General features: G+C 48.6%; 1 protein-coding gene across 5 annotated transcripts in view; it reads left to right on the forward strand.

Moving 5' to 3' along the window:
- The window catches only part of dusp13a (dual specificity phosphatase 13a), a 32216-nt gene extending 19455 nt beyond the window's left edge, over window positions 1-12761 (forward strand). The window contains exons 1-5 of one of the 5 annotated variants that reach the window (XM_059946844.1): window positions 5362-6262; window positions 7967-8043; window positions 8290-8454; window positions 10671-10891; window positions 12142-12761. In XM_059946844.1, coding sequence (XP_059802827.1) covers window positions 7979-8043; window positions 8290-8454; window positions 10671-10891; window positions 12142-12344 — 654 coding nt within the window. In that variant the 5' untranslated portion in view covers window positions 5362-6262; window positions 7967-7978 and the 3' untranslated portion in view covers window positions 12345-12761. Of the gene's footprint in view, window positions 1-5361; window positions 8044-8289; window positions 8455-10670; window positions 10892-12141 lie in introns of those variants that run through there. The other 4 variants (XM_059946843.1, XM_059946846.1, XM_059946848.1 and 1 more) reach the window with 4 other exon arrangements.
- Window positions 12762-19577: the final 6816 nt, after the last annotated feature.

Genomic DNA, 19577 nt, shown 5'->3' on the forward strand with positions numbered 1-19577 from the left:
AGCTCCAAGCCTTAAGCCTCAACATCTCCTTCTGCAACTGGACCCTCCATTTTCTCACTTGCAGGCCCCAGTCAGTTTGAATTGGCAACATTAGCTCCACAATCTCCAACTGCACATGTGCTCCATAATGTTGTGTACTTAGCTTCCTGCTCTATTCACCTTATAGCTACGACTGGGAGTCTAAACTCTACTCCAATATCATATTTAAGAGGGGAGGGGATCATATTTATTTGTTGATGACACAACTGTCATTGGCTGAATCAAAAGTGGTGATGAATCAACACAAACACCTACGTCAGGATGCTGTTCATCGACTATAGCTCAGCATTTAATATCATCATTCCCACAATCCTGATCGAGAAGTTGCAGAAGCTGGGCCTCTGTGCCTTCCTCTGCAAGTCAATCCTCGACTTCCTAACCGGAAGACCACAATCTGTGCAGATTGGTGATAACGTATCCTCCTCACTGACGATGCACCGTAGGGGTGTGTGCTTAGACCACTGCTCTACTCTCTATACACACATGATTGTGTGGCTAGGCATAGCTTAAACACCATCTATAAATTTGCTGATGATGCAACCATTATTGGTAGAATCTCAGCTGGTGACGAGAGGGCATACAGGAGTGAGATATGTCAACTAGTGGAATGGTGCCGTAGCAACAACCTGGCACACAACATCAATAAGACGAAAGAGCTGATTGTGGACTTCAGGAAGGGTAAGACAAAGGAACACATACCAATCCTCATAGAGGGATCAGAAGTGGAGAGAGTGAGCAGTTTCAAGTTCCTGGGTGTCAAGATCTCTGAGGATCTAGCCTGGTCCCAATGTATCGATATAGTTATAAAGAAGGCAAGGCAGCTGCTATACTTCATTAGGAGTTTGAAGAGGTTTGGTATGTCTGCAAATACACTCAAAAACTTCTACAGATGTACTGTGGAGAACAGGCTGCATCACTGTTTGGTATGGGGGAGGGCTACTGCACAGGACCGAAGGAAGCTGCAAAGGGTTGTACATCTAGTCAGATCCATCTTGGGTACTAGCCTACAAAGTATCCAGGACATCTTCAGGGAGTCTGTTAGGAAGTGTCAGGCCTGTCGGGAAGTGGCCTGGTCGAGGGAAGTGCCTGGTGTGAAAAGTGAACAAAAGTGGCAGGTATTTCTGGGATTAATGCAGAAGGTGCCGGATCGGTTCATTCCAAAGAGGAAGAAAGATCCTAAGGGGAGTAAGGGGCAGCCATGGCTGACAAGGGAAGTAAAGGGCAGTATAAAAATAAAAGAGAAGAAGTATAACATAGCAAAGATGAGTGGGAAACCGGAGAACTGGGAAGCTTTTAAAGAGCAACAGAAAAAATGAGGTACGAAGGTAAACTAGCCAAGAATATAAAGGAGGATAGTAAAATCTTCTTTAGGTATGTGAATAGCAAAAAAATAGTTAAGACCAAAATTGGGCTGTGGAAGACAGAAATGGGTGAATTTATTATGGGGAATAAGGAAATGGCAGATGAGTTGAACAGGTACTTTGGATCTGTCTTCACTAGGGAAGACACAAACAATCTCCCAGATGTAATAGTGGCCAAAGGAACTAAGATAAAGGATGAACTGAAGGAAATTTATATTAGGCAAGAAACGGTGTTGGATAGACTGCTGAGTCTGAAGGCTGATAAGTCCCTGGAACCTGATGTTCTGCATCCCAGGGTACTTAAAGAGGTGGCTCTAGAAATCGTGGATGCACTGGTAATCATTTTCCAATGTTCTGTAGATTCAGGAACAGTTCCTGCTGATTGGAGGGTGGCTAATGTTGTCCCATTTTTCCAAGAAAGGAGGGAGAGAGAAAACAGGGAATTATAGACCGGTTAGCCTGATGTCAGTGGTGGGAATGATGCTGGAGTCAATTATAAAAGAGGAAATTATGACACATTTGGATAGCAGTAGAAGGATCAGTCCGAGTCAGCATGGATTTATGAAGGGAAAATCATGCTTGACTAATCTTCTGGAGTTTTTTGAGGATGTAACTATGAAAATGGACAAGGGAGAGCCAGTGGATGTAGTGTACCTGGACTTCCAGAAAGCTTTTGATAAAGTCCCACATAGGAGATTAGTGGGCAAAATTAGGGCACATGGTATTGGGGGCAGAGTACCGACATGGATTGAAAATTGGCTGGCTGACAGGAAACAAAGAGTAGTGATTAACAGGTCCCTTTCGGAATGGCAGGCTGTGACCAGTGGGGTACCGCAAGGTTCAGTGCTGGGACCGCAGCTGTTCACAATATACATTAATGATTTAGATGAAGGGATTAAAAGTAACATTAGCAAATTTGCCAATGACACAAAGCTGGGTGGCAGTGTGAAATGTCAGGAGTATGTTATGAGAATGCAGGGTGACTTGGATAGATTGGGTGAGTGAGCAAATGTATGGCAGATGCAGTTTAATGTGGATTAATTTGAGGTTATCCACTTTGGTGGCAAGAACAGGAAAGCAGATTACTACCTAAATGGAGTCAAGTTAGGAAAAGGGGAAGTACAACGAGATCTAGGTGTTCTTGTGCATCAGTCAATGAAAGCAAGCATGCAGGTACAGCAGGCAGTGAAGAAAGTAATGCACCATCAATAACTCTCTCTGAGATGTAAAGGCGAGATATCGGCTTTTATTGACTGGAAGAAGGAACAAGCAGTGAGTGACCACCATACTACATCCTGGAGACAGAGAGGCCGGGCTCAGACCTCAATCGCCTTTATACCGGGGTCTGTGGGAGGAGCCACAGGAGCAGTCAGCAGGGGGCGTGTCCAGACAGGTATATGTAGTTCACCACATTCACCCTTTGTTTTAAAAGAGAGTTCCCATGTGGCGAAGTTGCTTACAAGTATATTTACAGGTTAAGTCTATCAGTTGGTCGAATCTGTCGCTGCGATCTACGTAGCACCGGCTGTGATTGCACAGATGCCGGTGGTGGTGATTGCACTGGTGCCGGTGGTGATTGCACCAGAGACTGTGGTTGTGCTGGTTCCGGCCTAACTGGAAGTGTCAGCCCACTAGGCGTCAGTGATCCCTTACGCGTGTGCGAGGCGCCTGGAATATACGCGTACGAGACGCCCGGTATATGAGTGTCGTGAGGAGTCTGTGTAGGGCCTGGTGTGCGCGGTGTCACCTCGGGTACAGGGTTCATAGTTACCGTGGAGTGTTCGGGGTAGTGGTCTGCTGCTCCTGCGGGCGCCAGGTCGCAGACGGAGACCGTGCCCTCTCGCCCATCAGGTAAGACCACGTAGGCATACTGGGGGTTCGCATGAAGTAGGTGAACCCTCTCGACCAGCGGGGAGTATTTATTACTCCTCACATGCTTCTGGAGCAGCACTGGCCCTGGGGACGTCAGCCAAACTGGTAGGGTGGTCCCAGTGACAGACTTCCTGGGAAAAGAGAATAGGCGCTTGTGAGGGGTGGCATTGGTGGACGTACATAACAGGGAGCGGATAGAGTGGAGTGCCTCGGGGAGGACCTCCTGCCATCGAGAGACTGGCAACCCTTTTGACTTAAGGGCTAAAAGTGTGGCCTTCCACACTGTGGCATTCTCCCTCTCCACCTGTCCATTTCCCCAGGGATTATAACTCGTAGTCCAACTAGTAGCAATGCCCCTAGCCAGCAGGTACTGGCGCAGCTCGTCACTCATAAAGGAGGACCCTCTATCACTGTGGATATAGCAGGGATATTCGAACAGAGTGAAGAGCTGGCGCAGGGCTTTTATGACGGACGTGGTAGTGGTGTCAAGGCAGGGGATGGCAAAGGGGAACTACAAGTACTCGTCGATAATATTGAGAAAATAGACATTGCGGTCGGTGGAGGGAAGGGGGCCCTTAAAGTCAACACTCAGTTGCTCAAAAGGGCGAGTGGCCTTGATAAATTGCACCATTTCAGGACGGTAGAAGTGCAGTTTGCACTCGGCGCAGATTTGGCAGTCCCTGGTCATCGTCCTGATGTCCTCCAGGGAGTACAGCAGGTTCCAGGCTTTCACGAAATGGTAAAATCGGGTGATCCCCAGATGCCAAAGATGTGCATGAAAGGCGTATAGCTGGTCGAGCTGTGCGCTAGCACACATACCCGGGATAGGGCATCAGGGGGCTCATTGAGTCTGCCAGGCCGGTACAGGATATCATAGTTGTAGGTGGAGAGTTCTATTCTCCACCGCAAAATTTTATCATTTTTGATTTTGCCCCACTGTTGGTTGCTGAACACGAACGCAACCGAGCGCTGGTCGGTCAGCAAGGTGAACCTTTTGCCTAATAGCTTCCACTATGGCCTGGGCTTCTTTCTCCTCTGCGGAGTGCCGAATTTCAGAGCCTTGAAGGGTACGAGAAAAGAATGCTACTGACCTGCCTGCCTGATTGAGGGTAGCAGCCAGAGCGAAATCAGAGGCGTCACTCTCTACTTGGAAGGGAATGGTCTCGTCCACTGCATGCATCGTTGCTTTGGCAATGTCCCCTTTAATGCAGCTGAAGGCCACGCAGGCCTCAGCAGAGAGGGGAAAAGTGGTAGACTTGACCAGGGGGCGGGCCTTGTCTGCGTAATGGGGTCCCATTGGGCGTAATAGGAAAGGAAGCCCAGGCACTGTCTGAGGGCTTTGAGAGTGGTGGGAAGAGGGAGTTCTAACAGGGGGCGCATACGGTCGGGATCAGGGCCAATGATCCCGTTTTCCATGACATACCCAAGGATAGCGAGTCGGGTGTTTCTGAACACACATTTGTCCCTATTATAAGTAAGTTTAAGGGCTTCAGCCACTTGGAAAAATCGTTAGAGGTTGGCGGTGTGATCCAGCCAGTCGTGACCACAGATGGTGATGTTATTCAGATAGGGAAATGTGGCCTTCCGTTGGCACTGGTCCACCATCCGGTCCATTTCCCTCTGGAAGACCGAGACACTATTTGTGACACCAAATGGGACACGCAGGAAGTGATAGAGCCTGTCGCCCGCCTCGAAGGCGGTGTAGGGGCGGTCCTCTGGGCGGATGGGGAGCTGGTGATAAGCGGATTTCAGATCTATTGTCGAGTACACCTTGTACTGAGCTATCTGGTTGACCATATCCGCGATGCGGGGTAGGGGGTACGTGTCAAGCTGCGTGAACCTATTGATGGTTTGACTATAGTCCACGACCATCCTATTTTTCTGCCCAGTCCGAACAACAACCACCTGGGACCGCCAAGGGCTTGTGCTTGGCTCAATGATCCCCTCCCCAAGCAGCCGCTGCACCTCTGACTGAATGAAGGCCCTGTCCCCCGCGCTGTACCTCCTGCTTTTAGTTGCCACAGGTTTACAGTCGGGGGTCAGGTTGGCGAACAGCGGTGGGGGAGGGATCTTGAGGGTGGAGAGGCTGCAAGTGGTGTCAGTAGCGCAGCTGTCGGCATGGTGCAGGGTGGGATGTGTGGGTCGGTGTGTGTGTGTGGTCAGTATGACGAAGTCCCACAAAACTGAGGATTCCTGACGGTGAGTGGTGGGAGGGGCCCATCATATGCCATAGTCACACTTTCAAGATGGCTCTGGAAGTCCAGCCCCAATAGCACAGGTGCGCACAGTTGAGGCATGACCAGTAGCACAAAGTTCCGATATTCTGTGCCCTGCACCACCAATGTCGCTACACAACCCACCCGGATGTCTGTGGAATGCGACCCAGAAGCCAAGGTGACCCTCTGACTTACCAGCCGTGTCACGAGTCCACACTGTGTCCGGGTCAATAAAACTCTCAGTGCTGCCCATGTCAAACAGGCAGCTAGTCCTGTGCCCCTCCACCAGGATGTCCATCATTGACCTTGCAAGCTGGTGTGGGGCGCTTTGGTCCAGGGTTACGGTGGCCAGAGTTGAACTGCCATCCTGGTGCCCGGTAAACACCAGTGGGTCGGGGGCAGGGCATGTTGACGCTGACAAAGATGGCCGCCCACATCCAGGCATGCAAGATGGCGGCCCCCATGTCTCACACGTAGCGCTGCCCGACCCCGCTCGTGGTATAGACTTACAGACCTTGGCAAAATGGCCCTTCTTCCTGCAGCTGGAGCAGGTCTCGGGCCGGGCAGCGCTTTCGGGGCTGCTTTTTGAGTCCGCAGAAGTAACACTGCGCGGGCTTTTGATTGGTTGGGTTCGGGGAGTTCGTGGAATCGCGACTGGCAGCGGCGTTGGTGAATTCGCTCACAGGAACCAGCGGGGGATTGTGCGGCTGGACAGCGTCAGCATTGTGCAGAGCAGCCTCCAGCGTGTCGGCTGTCTTGATCACCGAGTGTAAGGTAAGATCGGCATTTTCCAGCAGCCGCTGGCGCACATACACTGACCTAATTCCTGTAACAAAGGCATCTCGTACTAGCAGCTCCGCATGCTGTTCCGCCATGAGCATTTTGCAGTCACAAGTCCTGACGAGTGTCTGTAGGGCTCAGAGAAACTGGTCGCTCGATCCTCTAGGCCGCTGTCATCGCGTAGCTAAGTGATGTCTTGCATAGACGGTGTTCACTGGCCGCAGGTACTGTCTTTTGAGGGCGTCCAGTGCCCCTTCATAGGTCGGCAGGCCTCAGTTAAGTGAATAAACTTTTGGGGTGATCCTCGAGAGGAGAATTTGGTGCATAACAGCTAGTTCAGTTGCACTAACCTCCTCTAAGTATAATTGGAAGCATGCAAGCCAGAGTTCAGAGGCAAGAGCTGCTTCAGGGTCTTGGGGGTCCAAATCCAATCTTTCTGGACGTAAAACGGTTTCCATGTTTTAAAACTTCCAGTCAATAAAATTGATGCACCATCAATAACTCTCTCTGAGACGTAAAGGCAAGATATCGGCTTTTATGCACTGGAAGAAGGAATAAGCAATGGTTGACCACCATACTACATCCTGGAGACGGAGAGGCCGGGCTCAGGCCTCAATCGCCTTTATACAGGGGTCTGTGGGAGGAGCCACAGGAGCAGTCAGCAGGGGGCATGTCCATACAGGTATATGTAGTTCACCACAGAAAGCTAATGGCATGCTGGCCTTTATAACAAGAGGAATTGAATATAGGAGTAAAGAGGTCCTTCTGCAGCTGTACAGGGCCCTGGTGAGACCCCACCTGGAGTATTGTGTGCAGTTTTGGTCTCCAAATTTGAGGAAGGACATTCTTGCTATTGAGGGAGTGCAGCGCAGGTTCACAAGGTTAATTCTCGGAATGATGGGACTGTCATATGTTGAAAGATTGGAGCGACTGGCTTGTATACACTGGAATTTAGAAGGATGAGAGGGGATCTGATTGAAACATATAAGATTATTAAGGGATTGGACACACTGGAGGCAGGAAGCATGTTCCCGCTGATGGGTGAGTTCAGAACTAGAGGCCACAGTTTAAGAATAAGGGGTAGGCCATTTAGAGCAGAGATGCGGAAAAACTTTTTCACCCAGAGAGTGGTGGATATGTGGAATGCTCTGCCCCAGAAGGCAGTGGAGGCCAAGTCTCTGGATGCATTCAAGAAAGAGTTAGATAGAGCTCTTATAGATAGTGGGGTCAAGGGATATGGGGAGAGGGCAGGAACGGGGTACTGATTGTGTATGATCAGCCATGATCACAGTGAATGACAGTGCTGGCTAGAAGGGCCGAATGGCCTACTCCTGCACCTACTGTCTATTGTCTATTGAGTCCTGTCTCAGAAAGGCAGTGTCCATTACTAAGGACCTCCAGCACCCAGGGCATGCCTTTTTCTCACTGTTACCATCAAGTAGGAGCTACAGAAGCCTGAAGGGACACATTCAGTGATTCAGGAACAGCTTCTTCCCCTCTGCCATCCAACTCCTAAATGGACATTGAATGTTTGGACACTACTTCCCTTTTTTTTAATATGGAGTATTTGTTTTTTTTGAATGTTTTTTAAACCTATTCACTATACATATACTGTAATTGATGTACTTATTTAGCATAATTATTTTCATTTTTTTTTCTTTTCTATATTATGTATTGTATTGAACTGCTGCTGCTAAGTTAACAAATTTCATGACACACGCCGGTGACAATAAACCTGATTCTGATTCTGATGTAGGAGAGAGTCTGAAAATCTGGTGAGTAATGTCATAACAACTTCTTACTTAATGACAGCCCACAAAAAAAGGGAATCTCAGTGTAGTGTATGGTGACATATACATACTTCGACAACAAATGTGAAATTGAACTTGATCTACTACCTGGAGACTCATTTTCTTGCAAACATTTACAGAAAATGAAGAAATACAATAAAATTTATGAAGAGCTCTGCATAAATATGTGTTTTACGGCATGAGGAAATGGCATTACTCTCTATGTTTCAGCATGGAAGGTGCGTCCCACACACTCACACATCGCTACAGTGTACAGAGTGCAAACAAAGATGACTATGAGCCTCCAACCATGTCAGAACTTCAGCAATGTCTCTGGACCAGAGCGTCCTCAGGAAATGTGGACCAAGTTTGGCCAAACCTTCACCTGGGAGATGCGTAAGATCCCTTCTTTTATCTGGAAACTTGGGGAGTGGTTACTGGTGGGAAATGCTCAGATCTGCACAATGCCACTGGTACTGGCACATTTGCCATTTCAACCATCATACTTCCTTACATTAGCTGGTGGCCACCTTAGTGGCACTAGGGATCATACAAGCGAATATAATAATGTGGGGAGGGGAGTGTGCAATGTAGGAAGGGGAGGGAACAGAAGCAGAATGTGGGAATGTGGGCAGGAAATGGGAGGGGAGGGGAGTATGGGAGCATAAGGAGAGGGAAAGGAGAGGAGAAGGAAGCAATGAAAGGGTAGGGGAAGGGAGGGGAGTGTGGGAACATAGGGAGGAAGAGAGGATGGGAGGGGAGGTGAGTATGGGAACGTGGGGAGCAGGGGGGAAGGGAGGGGAGTGTGGGAACATAGGGAGGAAGAGAGGATGGGAGGGGAGGTGAGTATGGGAATGTGGGGAGCAGAGGGGAATGGAGGGGAGTGTGGGACTAGAGTGGGGAGGGGAGTCTCAGAACGTGGGGTGAGGAGTGAAGTAGAGTAAAGTGGAGAGGAGAGGCATGGAGCAGAGGGGATCTGATGATAGGGTAAGGGATGGGGGAAAGAAGGGAAGGGGAGGAAAGTATCAGAACAGGAGGTGAGGGGAGGGATGGGGAGAGGTGGTGAGCAGAGGGGAATGTGTGAAATTGAGAAGGTGAGGGGCAAAGTGGAGTGTGGAAATGTGAGAAGGGAATGGGTGGGGAGGTGTGACAAAGGGATGGTGGGGAGAGAATTGGAGGGTATGGGAGGGGTGGGGGAGTGGTGGAAGGGAGGGAAGGAGATGGTGGGGAGGCAATGGGAGAGGATGGGTGGGAAGGGGAGGGAAAGGGATGATAACGAGATGAAGGGAGTGGAGATGATGGGAGGGGTGGGGCAAGGAGGGAAGAGTGGGAGTGTAGAGTGGAGGGGAGGAGAGTGGATGTGGGGAAGAAGAGAGGAGGGCTGGGGATAGAGGGGTTTGTGGGAAAGTGGGGAGTGAAGGGGAAGGGAATGGGAGCAAAAGGAAGTGTGGGAACTTGGAAAGGGAGGCAATGGGTATGTGGGAAAGAGGGACGCAGATGGGAGGGGAGTGAATGTGAGGGGAAGGGAAGGAAAAGGGGAGCATGGGAGGGAAACGAGAACATTGGGAGAGGAAGGGAGAAGAGAGGATAGGATGGGAGAAGAGAAGATAGGATTGGAGGGGATGAGTGTAGAACATGGGGAGAGGAGGGGAGGGGAAGAGTGGGAAGGAGAGTGGATGGGAAGGATGAAGTGGGGAGGTGAGGCAGGCAGGTGTGGGAACATGGGGAGAGGAGGGATGTGGAGGGGAGAGGAGGAGAGGAGTGTGTGGGAACATGGAGAGGAGGGGAGAGGAGTGTGGAATGTGGGGAGGGGAAGGGAATGGAGGGATGGGAGGAGTAGGGATGGAGAGGGGAGTGGAGGGCAGGCAGGTGTGGATAAATGGGGAGAGGAAGGGTGTAGAGGGGATGGGAGTGGAGGGGAGGAGTGTGTGCAAATGTGGGGAAGGGAGGGAAGGGCAGAGGAGCATGGGAGCGTATTGAGGGAGTGGAACAGCAGGGTGGAATTGGGAGTGTGGGAACGTGGAGAGGGGAGGGAATGGGAGTGGTGGGGAGGGTAGAGGAGTATGGGAACATGGGAAGGGAATGTAAGAGAAAATGGTGAGGAGGGAAGGGAGGGGAGGAGTAGGAGTGGAGAGCAGGGGAGGGGAGGAGTGGAGGGGGAAGGGAGTTTGGGAATGTGGGGAAGGGAGGGGACAGGGAAAGGTCAGAGGGCAAAACTTGTGTGGGAAGGATATTTATATTCTTGAAATCCAAATTTTGGATTTCCAGCATCTTGAGACATCCAGACAAAGAAGGGAACTATTCTGAAATAGCGACTCTCTCCACTTAGCTCAGTTGTTGTTTCAGCGCACTCTTTATTCCTGGTATTTCTTTATTCCTCATAATGTCCTTGGATTGACTCAAATTCCCTTCATTTCCTCCTCATATTTCATTGGTTAAAGTAGGAGAGGGTCTGTTGACTGTACCGCTAACCGACAACCTGGTAACCAGGTTTAGTTGGAACCTCTCTTCCTGGGGTGTGAAGTCATTGGTCTCTGGGAAAACGCAGCATCAGGATGAGGGGGCGGTGGTTGGTTCTACTCTGAATGAAGCACTGGTTTAAAACTTTGCAGACGGACCGCTCGGGATAAGTGGGTGCTACAGAGCCTGGGTATCACACATGTCCTCAATGCTGCCCATGGCAAGTTCAACATTAACACCGGAGCCGCTTACTACAAGGATATGAACATACAATACTATGGAATTGAGGCATTCGATGCGACAGATTTCGACATGGCTCCCTTCTTCTACCCAGCTGCAAAGTTTATCAGAGCGGGCCTCAACACCGTGGGTGGTGAGTGACTGTGATGTCATGTGGTGTCCACTGGAATCAGCCAGACACTTTCCTTTGACATTTCTGTCTGCAGACCCTCAGTCCGTACCCCCGAGAGATCCACGGCTGTCTTTAGACCATAAGACATAGCAGCAGAATTAGGCCATTTGGCCCATCCAGTCTGCTCTGCCATTCGGCTGATCCTTTTCCCCTCCTCAACCCCATTCCCTTTCTTCTCTGCTGCATCCAATCAAGAACCTATCAATCTCTGCCATAAATACACCCAATGACCTGGTCTCCACAGCTGCCTGTAGAGACAAATTCACCACCCTCTGGCTAAAGAAAAATTCTCAGCATCTGTTTTAAATGGGAACCCTTCTATCCTGAAGCTATGCCCTCCCCCGCCATGGGAAACATCCTTTCAACATTTACACTCTGTCTAGGCCTTTCAGCATCCGAAATGTTTCAATGAGATCCCCCTCATCTTGCTAAATATCAAAGTCCTTCACGTCGGGTAGGTGCGTGGCTGTGCCTGATGTGGAGATAGAGCATCTAATTGCCAAACTCACTCCACACTAACGTTCTCCACAATGTACTCCCGAGAATTCAAACCATAAACTGCAACTGACACTTCCAAGACTCGAGGTGCGGGGGCTTCTTCAATCACCTTCTGATTCAAAGCAGGAGCAAACTAGCTGAGAGTATAAAGGGTTTGTTGAAACAAGTGTCAACGATGATTTGGAGATATGGCCGAGCGTTTACGTCCAAACCCTATCTCTAAATCACAGAAACTCCGGCAACTTCTCACAATCGCAGGGTAAATTCCGAGATACGCGCAGTCAGCAAAGGAGCTTCACATCTCTCGCATCGGCACAAGATCAGCGCAGTTATTACGGCAGTGAGTCGCGGTGGAGTTACCCGCGTACCGGGGGGGCGGACGCTTTCCTCTGTTTCATGGCCGGTGGCGAGGTGCTTCACTCTTTTGCCTTCTCCCCGTAATCTTTGACACCCTGACTATCAACAACCTCCTTTATAAATTTATCCAATAATTTGGTCTCCATAGCCGACTGTGGTAATGAATTCCTCGACGAGCCAAATGGCTTAGTTCTGCTACGTTTTATGGTCTAAATTGTAAGTTTTAGAGGTTTCCACTAGCTTTACTGAAGGATACTGGTGCGGTGAGGAACGTGACAAACGAAATGCGCGAAATTGGAATTGTTGGGGTCTCCCCTCGGCCGCTGACGGATCTCTCTATCTCCTTCCTTCTGCAGGTAAAGTTTTCGTTCATTGTGCAATGGGGATCAGCCGGGCAGCCACTCTAGTTCTCGCCTTTCTGATGATCTGTGAGAAGATGACGCTAATCGAGGCCATTAAAACCGTAAGTGCGCACAGAAACATCTCGCCGAACTACGGCTTCCTCGGGCAGCTTCGGGAACTGGATAGAGCGCTGATGAGGGAAAGGAGGGGGAGATGACTGCTGACACGGCGACGTCACTGGGCCATAATCACCAGAGGAACAAAACTTTATCAACCTTCTTCTTCCAGTGCACGTTAACACGCCTTGTTTATCAGCACCTCGCCTCTGCTCTCACCTGAGTGTATTAGTTACAGATGCCTTCGCCGCGCTTACTGATGCTCCAGCACTTGCACAGATTGCTCACTTGTGCTTTGTGGAGAAAGGAGATTCCGTGCACCTTTCCAAGGGAGCGCGGTTCCTCCAGAAACACGTGGCTGGTGTCACTGACGACATTTGAAATATTGCTTAGATCGGCGACACATCCCAGTGAACAGGGCACCTAACATATAATTTCTCCCACTATTTCAAACGTTGGTAGCAAATTAACTTGTATTGTACGTTAATTTAGACGGAATAATAAAAATTACAACAAGCTCCAAGTGTCCAACGATTTATTGTAAATGTTTTGGTTCTTGCCAGTCGCTTTACATCCACTCTCCCAAGTTAGAACAGGCAGCGTGCTTGTCCTAGCGCAGGGGTCAGCAACCTTTACCACTGAAAGAGCCACTTGGACCCGTTTCCCACAGAAAAGAAAACACTGGGAGCCGCAAAACCCGTTTGACATTTAAAATGAAATAACACTGCATACAATGTTTTTTTTGCCTTTATGCTATGTATAAACAAACTATAATGTGTTGCATTTATGAAATTGATTAACTCCTGCAGAGAAAACGAAATTACATTTTTGCATGCAACAAAAACATTTTGAACTCCGAAAAAAAGACGTTGGGTTGAAGGTTACTTTTAAGTAAAATACTCAATGTCTATTTGAGTTCTTCTTGTATTTATGAAAAACGCTAAACTTAAATTTTCCGCCAGCAGCAAACCAAAAATAACGTCAGCCAGCTGTCAACCTGAAAAATAAAAGGACTATTTCACTGAACAATGAAAAAATATGAATATTCCTAAAATAATAGGCAATTAAAATATGTATCATACTTGGTTAATGGGATTTCTGCTCCTGGACCTCAGCGCACAGCATCTGCACATCAGGGCTGTATGACGTCACCTTCATCTTTACACAGGATCGCAAGCTGTCATCTGTGAGGCGTGCACGATGTTTGTTTTTAATAAAGTTCATGTTGGAGAACACCTGCTCACATACCTATGTGGATCCAAAGATCGACAGGACTCCAAGCGCATACTTTTTAATGTTTACATAAATGCCGGGGATAGCATTCCATGTTTCGAACACAAGTTTGTCCGGTCTAGGGAGGTTTTCAATATCACTCCATTTGTGATTCTGAGCAAGAACGGCCTTCTGATGGGCAACATCTTCAAGGTCTGCTGTCAAGCGTTGAAACTTGGACACCCATATGTCTTTATCGGCTATTTCGGCCAGTTCCATCTCAAGATCAGGTTTACTCACACCTGCCAAAGCAGTCGTATTCAGTAGAGATGAATCAATGCTTGGGGGAGTGACCGGGAAGGATAATGTGATTTTTTCCTCTCTGAACTCACAGAAGCGTTTCCCAAATGATGTTTGCATTGCAATGATTGCAGAATGTAAATACTCCGAACTTATCATGTCGTGACCTTGTTTGAACTCTCTCAAATTGGGGAAGTGAGACAAAGGGCCTTTCTGTCAATCTCTGGCAAGCACTGTCAACTTGCGCTCGAATGCCAAAACTCCTCCAACATGTGTAGGGCTGTACGTCCTTTCCCCTGAAGAGCTGTGTTCAGCGTGTTCAGGTGCGCTGTCATGACTACCATGAAGTGTAGCTTTTCCAGCCCTTTGCTGCCCAGGAAAGTTTTCACTTCTTCCAGACACGCGACAAAGCATTTCAGCACCTCCCCTCTGGACAGCCACCGGACTTTGTTGTGCAGCAGGAGATCAGAATATGCGCTTTCCAGCTCGTCCAGTAACAAACGGAATTGACGGTGATTTGCCATTATTTTATTGACAATCTGAATGACAACATCCATTACTTCTGTGCATTCCGGAGAAAATGTTTGAGCGCACAGTGCCTCTTGGTGCAAGATGCAGTGAAAAATCAGCAGCTTTCTGTCCAGCGACTTCTGCAGTAAAGCCACAATTCCCTTGTGCGTTCCCGTCATATTAGGTGCCCCATCAGTAGCTACTGACACCAGGTGGGTAGCCTTTATTCCTTTGGCTCTTAAACAATTCAAGACAGCCTCACAGATGTCCTCCCCCCGTGTTTGGTCTTTTAGAGGTATCAACTCAATCAGTTCTTCCTGTGGCCCGGCAGAGTTTACATACCGGCAGAACAAGGCAATCGAGTAGGCCACAGCTGAATTGATGTCTTTAATTTGCTGTCCTGTGATGTCTTCTGCCATTTTTATGGTTCTGTCTTTGACAGTCTTTGCAGAGAGGGGCATATCCCTGATTTTCTGCACAATTTCACTCTTGTTTTTAAAGTCCGTGAATAGATGTTCTGAAATCTTAATGAAAGATTCTTTTATATATTCACCATCTGTAAACTGCTTCTGGTGCCTGACTATTTCCTGAGCAGCAATATAACTAGCGTATGTCGTTGGTTTTCCGGACTTCATCCATTGCTTGAAATGATTTTTGCTCAGATCAACCTTCCACATCAGTTCCGAAACGGCTTTTTTTCTCTCATCTCCATCCGGATATTTTTGAGCAAAGGCTGCGTGTTTATTCTGGAAAAGTCTTGCGATTTTTGACTATTTGTTGTTAGGTAGTTTCTCATTGCACATTAAGCATACCGGTAAACCAGTCTCGTCAGCAGTAAAAGCAAATGAATCTGTCCACGTATCATTAAACGTTCTGTTTTCTTCAGTCTCTTTTCTTTTTTTAGAATTCTCCATAGTTGGCCTACCTTGGATCGAAAAATTAAAGTAATCGCGCACTGACGGGTGTCAGGTATTGGCAGTGGTGACGTATATTAATAGCGATAAAAACACGTTGTAGCGGTGTGCTCACGCAGTCAGTAAACTGCAGTCGAATAACTTTATTCGAACTAAACAGCATTGCTTTTAAGCCTTCCTCAACCTGGCCCCCATGGGCGCGGATGCTGCAAAAGACCAATTATTTCCCAAAGCAACAGGGAGCCGCAGCACAGAGGTAAAAGAGTCACATGTGGCTCCGGAGCCGCGGGTTGCCGACCCCCGTCCTAGCGTGACAAAGGGTGACGTTTCCGTGACTTCCAGCAACGAAAATGGATGGAAATTGACTGTCGATAAAATGAATGTTGCTATTCGCTCTGGTGATCGGTGGATCTGGCACAGACACCCCAGGCGAGTACATCGCCGCGGTCTTCTGCTGAACACAGCCTCGAGGAACTTTCGGCTGCATGGTGCTTATTCTATTCCGCCCAACAGGTGACCGGCCACACCGTAAGGTTACAGATACGACTTACTCCGTGACAAGTTGGGTCAGCTTTCGGCTGTGAGTTAGGGTTAGAATGGGGTTGTTTGGACTTCTACATCGCAGGTGTTCCCCGAGATAGGTATAGGGTCATAACACATCTTCACCACCCCTTTTCTACGTGGATCGCTCCATCTGTGGTTTCCTTGTCCATTTTCCCTCCAGACTATTCTCCCTCCTGGCACATAGCCCTAGAAATGCTACACCTGCCCATTTACCTGAATTCAGGGTCCCAAACAGTTCTGCCAGATGAGATTGTAACACTTCGTCTGCGAATCTGTTGGCGCCAGCTGGTGCTCCCGAAGCGGCCTCCTTCATCTTGGCCAGACCGCTCCATCCGCAAAAAGCGGAATTTCTCAGCGGCCAACCATTTTAATTCCTATTCCCATTCCCGTTCTGACAGGACTGTCCATGGCCTCCTCTTAACAAAAGGATACCCAAAGTTTCTTCATAAAGTGTGAAAGAGAGACGAGAGTGAATATATCGGATCGCTGGAAAACAATGCTGGAGTGGTAGCAATGGGGACAACGAAATGGCGGAAGAACCGAATAAGCATTTTGCATCAGTCTTCACTGTGGAAGACACCAGCAGTGTGGTGGAAGTCCCAGGTGTCAGGGGGCATAACTAGAGAGAAGGCTCTTGGGAAACAAAGGTGTGAAGGTAGATAAGTCACTGGAACCAGAGTTCTGAAAGAGGAGGCTGAAGAAATCGAGGAGGCATTAGACAATAGACAATAGGTGCAGAAGTAGACCATTCAGCCCCTCGAGTCTGCACCGCCATTCTGAGATCATGGCTGATCATTCACTATCAATACCCAGTCCCTGCCTTGTCCCCATATCCCTTGATTCCCCTATCCATCAGATATCTATCTAGCTCCTTCTTGAAAGCATTAGTAATGATCTTTCAAGAAGCACTAGATTCTGGAATCGTTCCAGACAACTGGAAAGTTACAAATGTCACTCCACTCTTCAAGACGAGAGAGAGGCAGAAGAAAAGAAACTACAGGCCAGTTAGGCTGACCTCACTAGTTGGGAAGATGTTGGAGTCGATTATTAAGGATGAGGACTCAAGGTACTTGGGGGCACATAATGAAGTAGAACGTAGTCAGCATGGTTTCCTCATGGGAAAATGTTGCCTGAGAAATCTGCTGAAATTCCTTGAAGAAATAACAAGCAGGATTGACGGAGGAGAATCGGTTGATGTTGTGTACTTGGACTTTGAGAAGGCATTTGACAAGGTGCCACTCATGAGGCTGCTTAACCACCTACAAGCCCACAGTATTACAGGCAAGATTCTAGCATGGATAAAGCAGTGGCTGATTGGCAGGAGGTAGAGAGTGGGAATAGAGGGAGCCTTTTCTGGCTGGCTGCTGGGTGACCAGTGGTATGCCACAGGGGTCTGTGTTGTGACCATTTATTTTTGTGCCAGTGATTTGGATGATGGAATAGATGGCATTGTTGCAAAATTTGCAGACACTATGAAGATAGGTGGAGGGGCAGTTAGTTTTGAAGAAATAGAGAGGCAAACAAGCTTAGATTAGGAGAATGGGCAAAGAAATGGCAGATGGAATACAGTGCTGTCATGCACTTTGGTAGAAGAAATGAAAGGGGTGACTATATTCTAAGTGGAGAGAAAATACACAAAAAAAACTGAGTTGTAAAAGGGACTTGGGGGTCCTTGTGCAGGATTCCCTGAAGGTTAATTTGCCTGTTGATTCTGTGGTGAGGAAGGCAAATGCAATGTTAGCATTCATTTCAAGAGGGTTTAGAATATAATAGCAAGTATATAATGTTGAAACTTTATAAAGCAATGGCGAGGCCTCACAGAGTATTCTGAACAGGTTTGGGCCTCTTACCTTAGAAAGAATGTTCAGACTGGCAGGCACTCTGTGAGCCATATGGAGAGGACATTGATGGGCTCACTGAGTGCATCACTGGTTACATCATCCGGCAAGAACTGTCCTTTGTTATTCAAATAACAAGCCATGGGTAACAAAGGACATTAAGGACATCCTGAACGCTAAAAAGAGGGCGTTTAGAGATGGAAATAGGGAGGAGCAGAGGACAATACAGAGGAACCTGAAAGCCAAGATCAGGGAGGCTAAAGACAGGTATAGGAGGAAGCTTGAGTGGAAACTCCAGCAGAACAACATGAAGGAGGTCTGGAGTGGGATGAGGACCATCACTGTGTTCCAGAAAACTAGCAACAGAGGAGCTGAAGGCAGTGTGGACAGGGCCAATGAACTTAACCTGTTCTTCAACAGAATCGACACTGTGGCCCCTGCCCATCCCCCACATGATTCATCTGTTATCAGCACCCAACCAACACAAACTCCACTCTCCCCTCCTACCCCTCCTCACAGCCCCCCACCCTGCTCTCATGACTACACCCCTCCCACACCTGAAACCACCACGGTGAGCTTCACAGCTGAACAGGTGAGAAGACAGTTGAAACATCTCCACCCAAGCAAGGCTGCAGACCATGATGGTGTCAGCCCCAGGTTGCTCAAAACCTGTGCCCCCCCAGCTATGTGGAGTACTCCACCATGTCTTCAACCTGAGCCTGAATCTCCAGAGGGTTCCTGTGCTGTGGAAGATGTCCTGCCTCGTTCTTGTACCGAAAATGCCATGCCCCAGTGGCTCCCATGACTACAGAGCGGTGGCATTGACCTCCCACATCATGAGGACCCTCCTGGAGAGACTTGTTCTAGAGCAGCTCCGGCCTATGGTTAGGCCTCCAGTTCGCCTATCAGCCACGACTAGGAGTTGAGGATGCCATCGTCTACCTGCTGAACCGTGTCTACACCCACCTGGACAAGCCGGCGAGCACTGGGAGGGTCATGTTTTTTTACTTCTCCAGTGCGTACAACACCATCCGCCCTGCTCTGCTGGGTGAGTAGCTGACAGTGATGCAGGTGGATGCTTCCCTGGTGTCATGGATTATTGATTACCCGACTGGCAGACCACAGTACGTGCGCTTGCAACACTGTGTGTCAGACAGAGTGGTCAGCAGCACTGGGGCTCCACAGGGGACTGTCCTGTCTCCCTTTCTCTTCACCATCTACACCTCAGACTTCAACTACTGCACAGAGTCTTGCCATCTTCAGAAGTTTTCTGATGACTCTGCCATAGTTGGATGCATCAGCAGGGGAGATGAGGCTGAGTACAGGGCGATGGTGGGAAACTTTGTCACATGGTGAAAGCAGAATCATCTGCAGCTTAATGTGAAGAAGACTAAGGAGCTGGTGGTGGACCTGAGGAGGTTTAAGGCACCGGTGACCCCTGTTTCCATCCAAAGGGTCAGTGTGGACATGGTGGAGGATTACAGATACCTGGGGATATGAATTGACAATAAACTGGACTGGTCAAAGAACACTGAGGCTGTCTACAAGAAGGGTCAGAGCCATCTCTATTTCCTGAGGAGACTGAGGTCCTTTAATATCTGCTGGACGATACCAAGGATGTTCTACGAGTCTGTGGTGGCCAGTGCTATCATGTTTGCTGTTGTGTGCTGGGGCAGCAGGCTGAGGGTAGCAGACACCAACAGAATCAAGAAACTCATTTGTAAGGCCAGTGATGTTGTGGGGGTGGAACTGGACTCTCTGATGGTGATGTCTGAAAAGAGGATGCTGTCCAAATTGCACATCATCTTGGACAATGATTCCCATCCACTCCATAATGTACTGGTTAGACACAGGAGTACATTCAGCCAGAGAATCATTCCACCGAGACGTAACACTGAGCATCACAGGAAGTCATTCCTACCTGTGGCCATCAAACTTTACAACTCCTCCCTTAGAGTGTCAGACCCCCTGAGCCAATAGGCTGGTCCTGGACTTA

This window comes from Hypanus sabinus, chromosome 21 (assembly GCF_030144855.1).
Source record: "Hypanus sabinus isolate sHypSab1 chromosome 21, sHypSab1.hap1, whole genome shotgun sequence".
In the NCBI taxonomy this organism is placed as follows: domain Eukaryota; kingdom Metazoa; phylum Chordata; class Chondrichthyes; order Myliobatiformes; family Dasyatidae; genus Hypanus; species Hypanus sabinus.